The 16,306-nt window shown below is 48.5% G+C and overlaps 1 protein-coding gene across 1 annotated transcript; it reads left to right on the top strand.

Annotated features, from left to right (window-relative positions):
- Window positions 1–1,182: 1,182 nt before the first annotated feature.
- On the top strand, window positions 1,183–15,971 carry LOC121094841. Its single transcript, XM_040608912.1, has 6 exons — window positions 1,183–1,261; window positions 1,891–1,963; window positions 4,734–4,872; window positions 11,560–11,647; window positions 13,689–14,089; window positions 15,765–15,971. Exons 1-6 carry the CDS (start codon window positions 1,183–1,185, stop codon window positions 15,882–15,884), a joined length of 900 nt encoding a protein of 299 aa, XP_040464846.1. The 3' UTR covers window positions 15,885–15,971.
- Window positions 15,972–16,306: the final 335 nt, after the last annotated feature.

The following is a 16,306-nucleotide window of genomic DNA, read 5'->3' as shown; positions in this document are numbered from 1 at the left end:
AGGTGTGTGGTCGTGTGGGCTCAAGGCTAGTCTAAATAATATTGCTAGAAAAGGAATTCAAGGCAGGCAGGTGTTCGCAGAATTTGTATCTCTAACAAGGGGAGGTAGGTGCAGTTCAGATTTTAGAAGTCCAGTGGAAAAGATGAACATCAGAAGGGACATAGGCAGGTTCTTGTGAGTAACTGCCGGTGTGGTGGAGGGACAGCCTGTGGTGCCACCAGTTTACCTCCCACTGGATACTGCTCTGGGGGATACGCTTGGCAGTGCAGCTGTGCCAGAGAAGGACTTCTCCACTGCCAAGCAACCAGAACAATGAAATCCTTTGCTGTTCCACTGCACTACCACCACCCGTACTGAGAAAGGCAGAACACAACTCTGAGCCCCCTGCACAAGTGTGTAATTTTGAGGGTGCTGTGTCTGACACACACTATTTTGCACCTCAGTGCAAGAACATCAGGTGGGATCATACAACCTGCTACCCTTTAAGAACATTATATACATTGGCCCAGCCCCTATCCGTCTTGTAGCAGTGTGTCTTATTGTGAAAAGCCCCCTCTGAGATTTATCTCTTCGATAACGGGTGAACTCTCAGTATCACAGTAGTTGGCTCTTTCCTGGTAGAAGTGGAAGCGGTGTATCTGCAAGCATCCATAGACATATATCCCTCTGCACAAAGGCATTGCAACCCTCCGCTGGTGTGGTAAGCTTTGCATGCTTTTCTAGGATGGTGGCATTTCATGATCACAAGGATTATTCTTGTTCTTCAACAGTGTCAGAAAATGGTCCATATGAAAACAACTGAGTGATGGGATGAACAAAAGGAATTATGAAAACTATATAATTTTGTCTGAGAACTCTGATGCCTTCTGGGAAGTATCATATAATACCCAGCATGAAATATCCCATCAAACACGGACAGCGCAGACACGGAGCGATGTTGAGCAAGAAGTTTGACCAGAGCACCGATTATTGATTTCAAAACATCCCAGTGCTATGTGGCCACAACAATCCGAGGCAAAATTGGAGTAGTCAGAGAGAATCAAAGTGGTGCAGACATGCTGCTCACACAATGACTGTTGAAGATCACTTAATGCAGATATGCAAGAGCTTCAACGAGTTTCAGGCAGAGACATGCCTTTATATTTAATTTAAGTATAGGTATCGGCACTCGTAAGGGAAGGAATGCTGTCTGAAAGTAACAGGGAGCTTTCTGCATCTGGAACAAGAATTCATATTGAATCGGATCAAGAACGAAGGAGTGGTGAGCAGCTTCAGCGCAGTGCTTGGGTTGGGGATCGCCTGTGAACTGGGCTATCTCCTTGCATCTTCAGAAATGAAAAATGAGGTTATTTGTAAGCTTGTGTTGCTGCTGTCAGCATGATAGCTGTCCTGAGGATAAGGATGCTGCGATTTGCCAGAGCACAAATTAAGCCATTGCTTTTACACTTGGTCTTTATTTAATCTACACTGCTGCTTTCCAGCCAGCTACAGCAGCCTCTGGTGTTCATGGGCTATTTCCAAATGACCTGTGCATGATAATAAAGAAAAATAAACTTTTATTCACTATATGGTGATCCCTAGCACCCTCTGGAAAGTGTCTGGAGATAACCAAAATTAAACATGCTGAGAACTGGCCTCCATTAGTAGTTAGTCAGAGGCACCAAAACCAGCAAATATCTATTTGTGTGTTCTAAATGGAGTTTGAATGGTTGTTGTCTGAGGGGCACAGACAATTTTCCAGTGTGGTGATTTTTAACACCAAAATGTTGGATTTTGATGGCACAGCAAAACTGTCAAGAAACAGATTATGCGACACAATACATCAGAAATGTCACTTTGAAAGTCAGTGTGTTTTTATGTGAACTCTTTGCCTTGTTTCTTCTAAACCAGAAGCCACCTGGCTGAGGAATCACGTCCGTCTTCCTGTGGCATCGGCAGGGGCTGAGGTCTACCAGTATGTCAGGTAAAATTCACGATAGTACTTAAAACTAAAACTTGCTGATTTTATCTGTTCTTCTTGTAAAGTTACACTGCATTTAACAATGAGTCTTTTTTTCTGAAACGAAATTTCAAGTTTATCTGAAATAAAGCAGCAAGTGCTTGTGAAATAGGTTCATTCCTCTCTTTTAGCTCCGGGTTCAAGATTTGGAGATTATTGAAACCGCTTTCACTAATTCAGCTTGGAGCATTCCTGTAGGATTTTTAAAGTTCTGTGGATGTTTCCTTTCATCAGCAGGTATTGCAATAGTCTGCAATGACTTTTTCTGCTTTTGGGCAAAAGTCAAATATGGATTTGTAACACGATTGCATTAAGATTTCAGAACTGTGCTGCAAAAACTAACCGACATTGCTGTGATCTTACTTGCCTTGAGATTACAGGCAAATAACAACACCCCATTGATATAGCTAAACTTCCCACAGCAAGCGGGGATGATATACTGAGCTCCAGTGCATTTTTATTAAGCTTCTCTGAAATGATTTTCAAAGGATGAAAACCTAGGCTTAGCTGGCTACAACGTTTAATGGAGCCAAACTGTTACCCATATTCTCTAAAGAACATGCTGCAACCTTTTTGCTAAACAATCTGCTCGGCTGTTACCAAGTTTTACCCAATATTCAAATGAAACATCTTCCTTTTCAACCTTTGCCAAGCTGAGGTTATTAAGAAAGAGATACAAATTAAAAAGATTAAAAATGCAGCTCTAATTAAACACATATGAGCCCTTAAAAGTCAGCTCTGCCCTGGTTATCTGTGCACATAGAAGTATCACACACAACTTAAAACAGCCATAGTCCCCATTAAGTGCTCGCTAAAGGCACCACCAAACAATGTAATAATAGGCCGTGCCTTTCTCTAGAGCTTTTCTATGTAGGTCCTAAAATGTTTTAAAACATTAGTCGAACCATTGCTATCCCCACTTGCAAAGAAGCAGCAGCTGAGGCAGAGAGCAAGGAGAGGAGCGTTTCTCTGCTTGCACCTTCAACAGACTTGAAATACGTGGTGCCCTCTGTGGAGAAGAGCTTGTCCCCAAAAGCCGGGGCAGTGGCACCAGACAGGATGGGGATGGCTTGCCTTGCCAAGCAGATCTCAAGTCTTTTCAGAAGAATGTAAAGCGCAAGGAAAACATATCAAGCAATTTTGGCTTTCTGTGACAAAAGTGAGTTGGTATCTTTTAATAAGTATCTAAGCAAGCCCTTGAAGACACATAATCACAAAACAGCATGTGCGATCACAGCTCGGCATTTTAAAGGATTAGAGGGGGATTAGGAAGTTTGTAAATTCCTCACCAACCTTTTGTAGAGACAGGATGGAATATTTTTTTTAAAGAATTCACAAGCAGCAACTGTCTGTTAAAAGTCTTTATTCCCCTGATTTGTGCTGGGTGTGGATCGCTTTGTGATTTTTTTTAAAAGGTAGCATAACATAGCTCATCAATCTAGACTGCATATAAATCCTGCTTTGTATGATTCCTAATAAGTTCAAGGGCTTTATGCTCCTCATGAAGAATGGGAAAACCTCTTTGCACCAGAGTGTAACAGGTCCTTTCATTCTTCTGCTGGTACTGCTGGTTTAACACACCCGCCCAAGGGAGTAATATCACCCAGGGAAAAAAGGTGAGTGAGTTTTGATCCCCAAGAAGTGTTTCAGAAAAGCCACTCGTATTCTGGTACTTCTGGGGCCAACATATCATGATTGGCTTGATAAATCACAGTAAATAATCAGGGTTCCCCAGACAGGGTAACAGGACTTACCTGCTTTTTCTGGGAGTGGGAGACGAAGCTGGACAGGGAAGGAGAGGAACACCCTGACTCGAGTCCTCATCCAGGTGAGATGATCTCACAGATCATTTGGATACGATGCGTATTAAAAAGGACTGTTCAGAGCATCCCTCAGGTGAAAAGGAGTAGGAAATATCATGTTTAAAAATAAAAAGAAAAGCCTGTTTGCTTGATTGGGTTAATTTTTCAGTATTATTTTCGGCCACTGGTTGATGGGAAGCATTCTAGGGAGAGTTGTCCTATTGTCCACAGGTAGGGAGCAGCTGTGGTACCCAGTGCTAACCCACTTGTTTCTTCTTTTGTAATGGGGGTGAGACTTTCTGTGTGTTCGTATATCTTTGCCCCCGTAGCTTGGTTTGGGAGGATGGATAAAGTCCAGGAATGTTGCAGCTAAGGCTGCATGCCAAAGCTGAGAGTGCTGCAGGATCCTCATCTTCTCACCAAAGCTGCTGAGGGTGGTTTCTGTGCTGCCTAACTCTACCTGCTTCTAGCAAGGTGCAGTAATTTTTTGCCTATTTGCACATCTGCCAAGGACAGTAAAAGAAAAGACTGCAAGCTTTGGGCAAAGCTTTTAGTTTGGGTTGGTTTTGGGTGGTTTTTTTTTCCCCAGAAGTCTGAACTTTCAAAGCTCTGAACCTGACAATTTCCTCTGTATTATTATCTTACCACTGTTTCTTTAGCCAAAAGCTAATGTTGACCATGAAAGTTACCTTGGATTAAGGATGTGAATTTCAAACATCCTATCTAGTCCTCAACAGCCTGTGTATAACCACTTACTACTAGTAGTCTGAAGAGGTCTCAAAGCAGTCACCCATGGAGATCCTCAGGAACTGGCAAACCTTTCCGGACATCTCCATCCACACAAGAACAGCTGCAGCAACTCTTCACACTTAACAATTGCATACTTTCTCATAAACTTTTAGTATTTCTTTTTACTGTCTGCATTTACCAAGGTACAATCATAAGGAGTTTTGTCTAGAAAAGTTTGAAGAAATACATATGCAGAATTTGGAGGAGGGTGGCAAAGTCCCCCAGCCAGAGATTCAGGCTGGTGACCCTTTGCTGTTGTATGAGCTGGTGACACTGGTGTTGGTACAGGCTACTGGGCCACCACCCAGGCAGCAACAGCATCCTCCCCACAAGGAAAAGGTTGGGGGCGGGGGGGCACCCCGTGTCAGTTTGACTGATTCTTTGCTCCCTTCTGGCTCTTCATTCACTCCTAAGTATATTTGGTGTGGTGTCCATTTGCCAGATTCTGCGTGGATAAGTAGGGCATAGCGATGTTAATTTTTGTTGCTACTTGTCCTTCAGACGTGGCCCGTGAGTCCTGGCCCCGGGCCAGGCTGAAGAGGTTAACGCGTTGCTGGAAGCCCTCTAACCATCGGGCTCTGTAGAAATACAAACACGGTATTTCATATGGTCACCCCTTAGGAAATACAGTAATTCACATTAGTTTAATTAACCTAGAGAAACCATTGTACTGAAATGCAGCCACCTGTAAGGGAGAGCAAAGCAGGCACCAGGGTTAAATGGGAGAAAGGTCCCAATTTTAAACCAGTAGAGTAGGTGTAAATCTTCCCTTTAGAAGTGGGGAAGGATTAGTACACACAGGCCCAGCAGGAGCCCAGTTTATTGCTAATTGTGTCTCCATATTTTAGCCGCATGTAAAAAAAAAATATATAATCTTGAATATTTAATATCCCATTTCTTCATGACCACAGAGATTAATTGGGAAATGAAAGTAACTGGAAGAGAGGGACAGAGGAGAGCACCACCGGGACCTGCAGCCTGAGCTGGGGTGCAGGTGAGGAGCAGGTCCCTGCAGTGGGTCCCTGCAGCGGGTCCTTGGGCTGTGCAGTGGGTCAGCACTCACCACCTTACAAGGTTTGCTCTTCTTGGCGTGCTCCTCTCCCCCTCCTCCTCCACGTTTTAGTTTTAATAATTCCTGGGTGACTGATACTGACCTCGAGGTCAGGAGTCTCCAGCTAACAGCCAGGAAATGCCCTTCCCCTTGGTCATTATTGCCTAATTAACAACTTGCAGTATTTCACAATGAGAGGAGGTGGCAGTGCCAGGGATGGAGCTGCGACGCGCTGGGCAGCATTTGCAGGTGAAAGCCCTGCAGTGAGATGCAGAGGCCAGTGCTTGCCCCTGTCTCCCTGCCACCCAGAAGAAAGTTTTTCACAAATACAATGGCTGGAACTGGCTGGGTTTAAGGTCAGGTATTTCCAACCAAGGGCACGGTGTCAGGAAGAGCTTACAAAAGCTGAGGATGCTGAAGGGTGCTCAGAAGAGCCCCTTCCCTCCCTGCTGCCCGTGCTGGCCTCAGACTACGGACCTTTGGCTTGAATCACCACCAGGCTGGGCTGAGCCAAGGTGTCTGCTTGGCCTGGCCGGGGCGGTGAGAGCAGGAGTGATTCCCAGCCCTTCACCTGCCACTCAGGACAGTCTGCCACCAATGATGTGCCCTATAGATATAAAAATATAGATATAGTTCCTTTTGTGAGGGGTGCTGCCTGTGCAAGGGGTTTTACAGGGTTTGTGGCACGTTGAAAGGTTTGTTGAGAAAGCAGAGTTTTAGAAACAGCCTCCCTCCCCACCTGACAAGGAAGGTGATGGGAGAGAGAAGTGTGTTTGAATGTCCTTGGTGGCTGACATGGAAAAGCAATGCAGAAGCTGCTGTGCAGTAAGAAGGCTTGCTGGCTAGAGCTAGCTGCTGGGTGTCTGGTCTCCGTGGCCGTCCTCCATGGGCCACTTGAAGTCACTAATCTGACAGAAAATTCATGCAACAGAAGCAATTCATGGAGGGATCCAAGTGCCAGGAGTTGGATCCTGCTGCTGGGAGCCCAAAGAAAGGAGAAGGAAGGGATGGGGGGGGGTTTGTCCTTCTGTACTGGTGCAGCTGCCCACAGAAAAGCAGCCTGAGGCCACATTTGCTGCAAGTGAATCTGGACACTGCTACAGCATCATGCATCCAATGAGCATCAGGAGTACAAGGACACGTTTATCTCTGCTGAGATGGAGCCCATGGTGTAGCATGTACACCGGCACAATGCTTTGTCCTGTTCTAGTAATGCACCCCTTAAAAAAATATAATGACATTGAACCAACAGAGGGAATTTGCCTCAACGTGGACACAAAATAGTGCTTGTCTGGCACCCAGATGCCTTCAGACTGCATTTGGCATCTTCTGGCAGCACAGCCTTACACAGAGAATTAATATGGAGCAGGTAACTTCATTGCATTGTGATTTAACGTTCATTTCCATCTGCAGGCACTGGCAGTGGTGTGGTGATGTATCAATAGCAGTATAAACGTATCTCATGTGCCTATATAATGAATACAGCTTATACAGCTGCTCCTGGGGAAGCCCTCACGGAGGGACCAGAGCAGATGAGCTCAGTAACTGCCCTGCTCCTTTCAGGGAAGGACTGCGAGGTCTTGTCAACGTTCTCCCATGTTAAACCACCAAATGAAAGGGGTCAAGCCAAACATGAATACACCTGAAAAAGTATTTATTACTATAAATGATGATGAAAATTAATGTGGATGAAATCCAGCTGAACCCTTTTTTAATGCATTTGCTATTTACATTTGTTCATTGGGAACACTTGGGCTGCAGTTAATGTCACTGTTTCCTTTGGAGAACAGGACTCCTTTTATTTGTGTTAATCATCCACCTGCAGTAAGAGAAGAAATAAAAAAGAAAGAAAAGTAGCCTGCCAACTTATCATAGCTAAGGATAGGGAGAACAATGCAAAGTTACTGAAGTTTTTCGGCTGGAACTGTGCTTTTCAAGGGTGATGGAGCTGATCAGCGAGGAGTGTAACTGGGGCATCCTGACAGCCCCATTCCTGCTCTATTCGTCACAGTGATACCTAAACCCTGCATAAATCCCTGGGTATTCCTGGGTCATGTTTGCTTTTTCTCAGACTAGATTCCCAGCTAATGCTTTCAGAAACAAGTTTGAAATTAAGATTTCCATATTTATGTCCTTATTAACATAGATACATTAAAAAACTTAATGAGCTTATGTAACAAATTGCTACATGACATTGTTAACAATTCAAGAGAGGATCTGTACTTAGGTAGATAAGAATGGCATTTGCAATGGCACCAGCTCTGGTAAAATTACAAGGAGCATCAATTGCATGCTTCAGGTAGACTGTCCTGAGACTGGAGCCTAAAGGTCTCTGCCATGGTCCAGCCCCACCAGTGAGGCGGGGGGGAAGCCATGTGCCACATCCACTTGCAGAGCTTAAACAGGGTGATACAGCCCAGAGCCTCCGCCAAGGGACTTCCCGTGTCTGTGGGGTGAGATGAGGCTGTGGTCACAGCCCAGATCTTGGCAGAGCCAGCATCAGCTCTTTGCCATCACAGTCTTCCTGTGTTGAGCAAGACCCTGTGGGCATGTCTGCAGAGACCGGAGCTCTCTCTGTGCCTGCTCTGAACCGGCTCCATGTGTCAGCAGGTTTGGGAGGTAGCCAGCCACTGCTCTGCCGGAGCCGGTGTGCCTGCTCGGGTAGGGAATTGGTGTCTCAGGTGCTGCAAGGGCTCCTGGAGCTCCCTGATCACATCTGGCCAGCTTGGGGCAGGGGCAGGGCGAGCTGGAGGTGTTTGTAGCTTGAAGACATGCTTTACATTTCCGTGTTTCCTGCTTCCCCACTATAAACAAAGAAATACTGCGTCCCCAAACTTTTGGGACAGGAAGACAGCATGCTGCCTACGTGTGTAGGTAGTGCAGAGCTGGCGAAGACCAGCAGAACGTGGCAGACATTCAGCCAGTCTGAGACTGCTGAAGATGTAAATTCTCCCCTGCTTGTGTGCAGATGTGGTTCTCACTTCTGACTGGGCTTATGGGCTCAACATGCTCTCCAGGGAAGCTGAGGCATGGCTTTTAGGAAGGGAGAGCTAAGGATTTCAAAAAGCAAGTACTCAGACCCTTCCCTTCCCCGGTTAGTTCAGGTTTTTATAGAGACAAGTCAGTAGGCTGGGGCTCTTTTGCCCAGTCTCCCAGGAAGCCACCACTGGCCAACAGCTGTGGCAGCAGAAGCGTGAACTCATCCCTCCCTCCCATTCATTGCAAAGCCTCCCTGTGACTATTTACATGCCACCATCATTAATCAGGGCCAGGTTTGGGCTCCAGAAGGCACTGTGGGCTTGATGAGGTTTGGCTTGCTTTGCTGGAAGAAGCCACAGGCCAAAGTGGCAAGTGATGCCCTGGGCACGGACAGGGAGCCTGGGTGTTCTGGAGGACCCTGGCCTTATGGCTGTATTTCACCAGCCACCATGGTGGCTGCAGTGGCTTTATGTGCTGGCTGGGAAAGAGCAGACAACACTTGCCCCACTAGAGAACAACACTGTGACTTGGAAACCTGGAAACAAACTTGAACCGACAGAGATTTGTGCTGTTTGTGGTGACTGCGCGGCTCCTAACCACGCTACAACAGATTTACAGTCTCACTGAAACACAAGCAAGGATTCCTTTGGCAAAACTATGCTGGGATAAGCTATGCTGACAGAAGAGCACTTTAGCTGGTGTATTCTGTGTTTACACAAGAGGAGTGCTTTATCGGTCTAGCTATACTGGCAAATCTCCCCTCGGGCTAGTCAGTCTTCTCTCTGCAGCTTTGCTGTGGAGCTGCATGGGCAGAGTCTCCCAGGAGGGAGCATCCGGCACTTGGCGAGGGGACTTGCGAGAGAGCCTGGCCATGCCTGCGCAGGGCAGTTTGCCAGGCTTGCCCCCTGGGGCAAGCACTGCCTGACAGCCTGGGCCCAGGCTGGAGCTGAGGTCATTCTGGCAGCGCACTAGCACACACCCTCGGTGCGGACATGGTGCGCTCTGGGGTAACCCGTAATTTGCATGGGTGCAGCTTGACCTGGTTTGAGCCCGTGTCTGCCGCTGGATTTGCATCTGTTCAGCTGAGCTGGTTTTGTTTCACTGCTGTGATTGTTTTCAATTCTAATGCAGCCCAGCACAAGGAAGTGGTGGCCTCATTCTTCTCCTCTCAGCATCAGGGCTGGCTTTTTCAAAGGCAACCATCCACCTTTTAGCGATATAACTCTCAACCGTAAAAACTGTCTTCCTTGCCCTCCAAGTTCCTTCTCATTCCTTGACGAACCCTTGTCCCACAAGTCCCCAAAGCAGAACTTCCCCATGCTTAGAGAGAGAGAGCAGCTCTTCCCACATCCCCTCCTAGGCTTCCCTCAGCTGCTGTCCAAAGCCATGCTCCTGGAGTCATTAATCTCAGCTCTCTGGATCACCAAGTCATCTAACAGTATAAATTTGGTCTGGATCAGGTGTGGACCCAGGGCTGCCTTTCTGCTGAGTCAGTCAAGGCACACGGTTAGGGTCAGCTTCGGAGTTTTTGTGGATTTGTTTCGGTGACAGGATGATAGACTGGGTCTGGCTGAAATAGTGTGGGCAAAAGACATTTATGTAGCATAAAACTGCTGATGCCAAGTTAATGTCAGCCTCTTTTTTAATACATTTGCATTGGTAGGGTGAATTTATACTGCATTAGTACTTTCCAGTGACAGATTTTCTTACTAGTAGTAGGAGCACTGTGTTGCTCAATGGTATCTCGACTGTGGCTCCTAAATCCCATGTGATGGGAACTCTTGGCTCTCCTGAAACCACTGTGTCAGAAGTTGGAAATCCAGCAAATACCTTTGTTTCAGCACTGCAACTTCTCTGGACTGGTATGTACTGCACACTTTTCACTACTCCAGCAGCTAGAAATGTAGCACAGGCAAAGAAAAAGCAGGGGATCAGGCATGGGGAGCCAGAACTCCCTGATCACAGTGGTGTCCCTGTGCAAAATTATCTTAACAACAGCAGTGATGGGACATCTTGGAGCATGGGGGGCATGGGGGTGGGGGGGTGTGCAGGCAGAGGGGAAAAGATGGCAAAGAAAAAGTTGGAAGCCCAAAAATTAAGATGCCTGAATTGAGATTTGAACTGAAGCACCCTGGGTTGTATTGCTTCCATTTTACTACTCAGTAGCAAAGAGTTTTTTAATACAAGAAAAATTGTCTGGACATCCCAAGTCTGCACCCTTCTGCAATCATACCTGCATGCAATTAGCTGAACACAGATAAAAGGTCTCTAAGTAGTATGAATTCTTCCACCTTGGAGCATTGGCTTTGTGCCTTTGCAGCAGTAGTGCTGTATGAAGTTTTACAAATAATTTTGCACAGAAAAAAATAGATGTATCAAAAAACCCACAACCCTAGACCCTGCATATATTTGCTACAGTAACCATGCATCATCCTGGATTCTTGTCTTTGCAGATACACCTGCAAAATCAAGTTCTTGAGAATGCAGCTTGGAGCAGGTTTGGAAGAATTTGGAGGTATTTGCTGGCACCTGATATTTTATAATGCTGCCAGCCCTTCACTGGTGCCATATTAGCATGATTATAAATGACAGAGTGCATTAAGTGTAGAGTTTTGACGGATGTAATTTTTGCCAGCGGTTCAGTTGTTTTCCCCTCACACAGCTCTGCTTCATCTTACCATGTAATGGAGCTGCAGCTTATCAGCAGCAGAGAAACACCACGAAGGAAGAAATGTGGTGCCACCAAACCCTCTGTGTTTTCCAGTGCATCACAATTAAGTAAACACCTGTGGCAATCTATTAACAGGGATATGGAAGGGAAGAGAGTGCCCTTGTGCTCTGCTTTGCTGCTAAGTGATGAAAAGGCCAAAGAGTTTGAAAGTTTTGTGTTTGTCTCTAAATTTTTTTGTACCTCTGAACTTTTCCCCCATACGTTTCAGGTTTTGTCCAGCCGAGCTGTGATGGAGGACTCTGGGAAGACCAGCTATTTAGAAGGATTAGGAGTTTTCAAGAAACTGGACTGTGGAAGTAAAAAAGCAACTGAATTTGTTTCCTTTACTTATTTAAATTGCCTACAGGGAGAAGCATCAGCTTCAACTCACATGACCCATTTTCCCGACACTGAGGTCAGTATACTGATTTCATCACCCCTTTAAGATGACTGAAGAGTAAAAGGTAACAAGAAATAAGGCATCTGACTGTTCTGTAAATTCCTGCTGCACAGGTACTGTCTGCATCTTTGCTGAACTCCTTTATATTGTGCTCAAAGCATCTTTGGAAGTGTTTAGGTTATTTGTCCATTAGGGTTTTAAACTTGTGTGTATGTGCGTATGTACATGGAGAAGAGGATATTTCTGAAAAAAAAACACATTTAACACACTTGATTGATTCCCTGAAGGTGCACAGGCTGCAGGACCCCTCAGTGCTGGGGACAGAAAAGAGCTTTGGTACCTGGTGTGTATCTCCGTCAGTGGAGGAAACTTCCCTGAACCATCACCATTGTGCCTCAGTTGTTTTCTTAGAACACGGTGCATCATTTAAGGTATCACATAGGCTGCATATATCCTGAAAGCAGAGGAAAGGATAAAGAGAGCATCTCATGGCAGATGTTTTTACAGTGCAAGTACATCTCAGTGACAGTGCCTGGCCCTTTTTCTAAAAGGGCAAGAGGAATGGGAGGCTCGTAGTGAAGGACTTGTATTAGCTACAGCATGAATTGGGCTGAGCAATGTTTTTTCCGCTCATTTCTGTGTCCGTATTTGAAATACTTGCTTTTCTGCTGTGTTAGCCTATGAGATTCTTCCTGTTGTACTGGGGCTTTTTTCATAATTCATAAATGTATGAATCTTGATTTCACATTTAGCATTGTGGTGTTTTGACTGTTTTGGGGTTTTGATCTTGGGTTGTTTTTTTTTTTTGATGTGGAGACTGCTTCCTGCACTAGCAAACAGTTCAACTACGCACAGCCCAGCAACAACATGCTTTGGAGCAGCACTCTGGCTAAGAGCGATGAAGTTCATGGCACTGCTGCTCCTAATGGACATAACATGGGAGGAATAAAAAAAATATCTGAGCATCCCTCCAGAATGGAGTGACCACACCACTGCAGGCAAAATGTCAGAGCCCTGAGGAGGTACCTCAGGATCACTGGGCAGAGATGCAAGGGTCCTGGGGACCATGGCTCCCACTTATCCCTTGGTCCTACCTGATAAGAATCCAGTTCTCACCAGCACTGGGATTATTACCCTTGTTTTATGAATGAGACCAAGGTAAACGCAGCTGCAGTCACATGTGTGGTCATCCCCTGCCTCAAGGATAGGGACAGGCTGGGAACTTGGGTCTTCCTCTCCCCTGTCTCATGCTGTGGCTGCAGGCAGGCTCATTTGAGCTCCCTCCAAGGTATCCGTCTCCTGCCACAAACCATCCAGGTCGGCAAAATTTCTTGTGTACAAAAGCCAGAGAAACTCCTCTGCAGGAGCCTGAGGCAGCTGCGCATCGCGGCTGAACCTCTGCCACATGCCATGCAGCATCTAACCCAGGGCCCGAAAGCACCTGGTGTCAAAGTGTCACTTCTGCCCGTGAGTTGCTAAACACATCCTCTGCTGCAGGCTCACGGTATGCTATGGCCAGGGGACACTGCTCCTCCAGCTCCATCGGGAAGGAGCAGGAAGAAAACATAGCTGGAATCGTGTTTATTAAGCAAATTAATAGGTTGGGGAAAAAAAAAAACCTAGCCGCGGTGTGGGCACGCTTTCCTCTCGCCTCCTGCAGAGGCCGGGCGATGAGCGCTCCGGCGCATCCCCTCTGCCCTCCCCATCATCTTCGCCTTCCGTGCTAGGGGGCAGGCTGGGGGGGTGGGACGCGGGCTGGGGCCGGCACGCTCACAGCCCCGCCGGTGTGCACCTCAAACACCGGCGCGTGCTGGTGCGGGAGCCCAGAGCCTGCGGGAGCCCGACGTTGCCAGCCCCCGGGGCGGCGGGAGCCCTGGGGGGGCGGCAGCCCGGGCCGCAGGGGCGGTGCGGCTGAGCCAGCGCCTGCCGAGGGGCCGCTGCCCTCCCGGGGCGGGCAGAGGCTGCCGCCGGCCGGAGATACGCCGGTGCGAGCAGCCGCGGGCAAAGATGCGCACCCCCCATCTCCCGGGGCACCGTCAAGGGAGGAGAAGCGGCGGAGCAGCGGCAAGAGCCTCCCTTGATCGTCCTGGCTCTGCCGCGCCCCGGCGAGGTCCGTCCAGAGCGGGGAAGGACCGTGCGAGGCAGCCACCGAGACCGAAGCCCCGCGGCGGCGGGACCGTCTCTCAGCCGCCCTGCCGGCGCGGGGGGCTGCCGGGGCCGGAGGAGGACAGGCCGGGGAGGGGGCGCGGATGCGGTGCGCAGGCGCGCTACTCCGCGCCCAGGTGTCCGCGGTTCCGCCACGGAGGCAGCTGCCGGCGCCGCACGCCCCATGGCTCTGCTGGGGAGGATCGACTGGCAAGTACGTACCGCTGCACTTGTCCCGGCCCCCGGGGCGCCCCCCGAGCAGGACGCCCCCCGCAGCCCTTTCGGGGCGGAGGGCGGCTCTGCACCCACCCCTCTACCCCCGGCTTTGGGCTCCGCTGCGGGGGACACCCCGCTTTCCGCCCCTCCCCGCGCACTCTGCTTGGAAGTTACGCGGAAAGTGTCCTGGGGCCGCGGGGCAGCAGCTCTCTTTGGGAAGCTCTGCAGGAACCGAGGCGACAATCCGGACAGGTTGCTGCAGTCTCATTAATGACACGGATATGTGTGTGTTTAAATATATTTTAGAGGAAAAGGGATGTAACTAATTAGCATCCCCACGCTCTCTTTTAATTGCTGCCAAATAGGAAAACTCCTGAATGTGACAGAGGCTCCGCAGTAGGCTCTGGCTTCCCTCCCAAGAGCGTGTTCGCACCTGGGGGGGCTCAATGGTCCCCCATGGGAAACTGCATCCTCGTAAGAGAGATGTTGGGGGGGAACTAAGCCCCCAGGAAGCAAGAAACCATTTCCCCTTGGAAACAGGGGATGTCCCCAAAGTAAGGGCATAGTTTTTTAAATTATTATTATTAATAAGTAAATAAAGGTGCCACCTGTCAGAAGCCACCTTCCTGACTGCTCCTTGGTTCCTGCACGGCTCTGCCCCGTGTCTCAGAGGGAGTGTCCGGGGAGGTACCGTGTCCTTGCGGCAGCCCTGGCTGCCTGAGCCCTCCCAGTGCCCGGGAGTTCCCTGGAAAGGGACACTTTGGCCGCCCGTGGGCGGGCACAGCCGGGCGCTGCCGCAGGGGCGCTTTGCAGGTGGCCCCGGCCCGCGTGTGCACGTCGAGGGCTGCGGAAAGCTGCGGGGGAGCGGCTCAGAAGGGGTTATGCCCCCCCCACCCCGAAAAGGCTCCTCGGGCCGCTAAGCCGCCCTGGTGCCGGGCCGTTTATTTGGTCAAAGCATCCCTCGAGAGAAGCAGCGGGGCAGGATCAGCTGCGCGGCGGCGGCCGGGGCGCGGGGCCCGCCGCTCTCGGGCCAGACACCCCGCGGGAGGCGACGGGCAGTGCCGTGCCGTGCCGTGCCGTGCCGTGCCGTGCCCGGCTGCCTGCGCCCCGCGGAGCCCAGAGCCCTGTGCCGGTCCGTGGCAGCCGCCGCTGCTGCGGGCAGAGACCGAGGAGCAAGTGGGTGTTGAGAAAAGTTTGTCTCCAACTTCCCTGCCTTTAGCCTCGTCTCTGCGTTCCGGGTTTGTTTTCTAGAAAGCCATATGCATATTCTGGTCGCCTGTTTGGGTGATTTCTTATAAATCCCTCGTACTCTTCCACGCCTCTATTTATAAATATTATTTATATATACGCAAGAAATAATAATAAACTGAATTAATCTTCTGTAATTTGGCCACCAAAAGAAACAAGACGAAGGTGCTCAGACCTTGACAATTCTAAAGAATGAGAAAATCACGGTCGCCTCTCGGTGTGACATTTCTGAGCAGAAAGTAAATCTGGCTTCCAAGGGTATGATAAAAATGATCAGCGTTGCTACAATAGGGTCTCTTTGGAAGGAAGAAGAGCTGATCCTAAACCTGGGAAGCTCGACGGTTCCCTTCCTCGTTTCTTTATAAATCCATCTTGTCCCTTTAAAACAAATGAACTTTAAGCTCCCCCTGTCTTTTATTATTTAGATTCCTAGTCTTAATGACGCCAGGAGCAGCGCAAGCACACTCGCTAATAATCGTCGCGAACTGCATTTCAAAGAAACATCCCTGGAAGAAAAACACCGTCGTTTAAAAAAAAATAAATAGAGACTCCACCAAAAATGATAATGCGGAGTCCCTGATGATGATGGGCTTAATGCAACTGCTGCAGATCAGCACCTGCGTGCTAGATAAGGCAGATAACACCTCCAACAGTTACTTCCAGCACCCCCGTCCTCGTTTTTTTTTTTTGATCATTCATTTAGTCGGATGGATGGGGTTGATTTGTGTGTGTGTGTGTGTGTTTGGTGGTTGTTTGGTTTCGGTTTTTGTGTTGTTGTTGGGTTTTTTTTAATTAATATTCTTGTTATTTTTCTTCCCTGCTCCTTAGGGAAAAAAGCGAGCGAAGTGTGAACTGGTTTAAATCTCGAGACGTGGGTCTATCTCGGGCCTTTAATAGCAGCTCAGGCGGCGCGTCCCCGGGCACCGAGATAACCGAGATCTCGGCAGCCAGCACTGTCCAGGGTCAT

The sequence above is a fragment of the Falco naumanni genome, chromosome 10, assembly GCF_017639655.2.
Source record: "Falco naumanni isolate bFalNau1 chromosome 10, bFalNau1.pat, whole genome shotgun sequence".
NCBI lineage: Eukaryota > Metazoa > Chordata > Aves > Falconiformes > Falconidae > Falco > Falco naumanni.
Note: the sequence above shows the minus strand (reverse complement) of the source record. Positions and strands in the feature narration are given on the sequence as shown.

Excerpts from the sequence above, each read along its gene's own strand:
- LOC121094841 (XM_040608912.1), top strand. The coding sequence starts at position 1,183 with ATGCTGTCTGAAAGTAACAGGGAGCTTTCTGCATCTGGAACAAGAATT. Across the intron at positions 1,262-1,890 it reads GGATCAAGAACGAAGGAGTG|AAGCCACCTGGCTGAGGAAT; the intron begins GTGAGCAGCTTC and ends CTTCTAAACCAG. Across the intron at positions 4,873-11,559 it reads AGCTGGTGACACTGGTGTTG|GTTTTGTCCAGCCGAGCTGT; the intron begins GTACAGGCTACT and ends CATACGTTTCAG.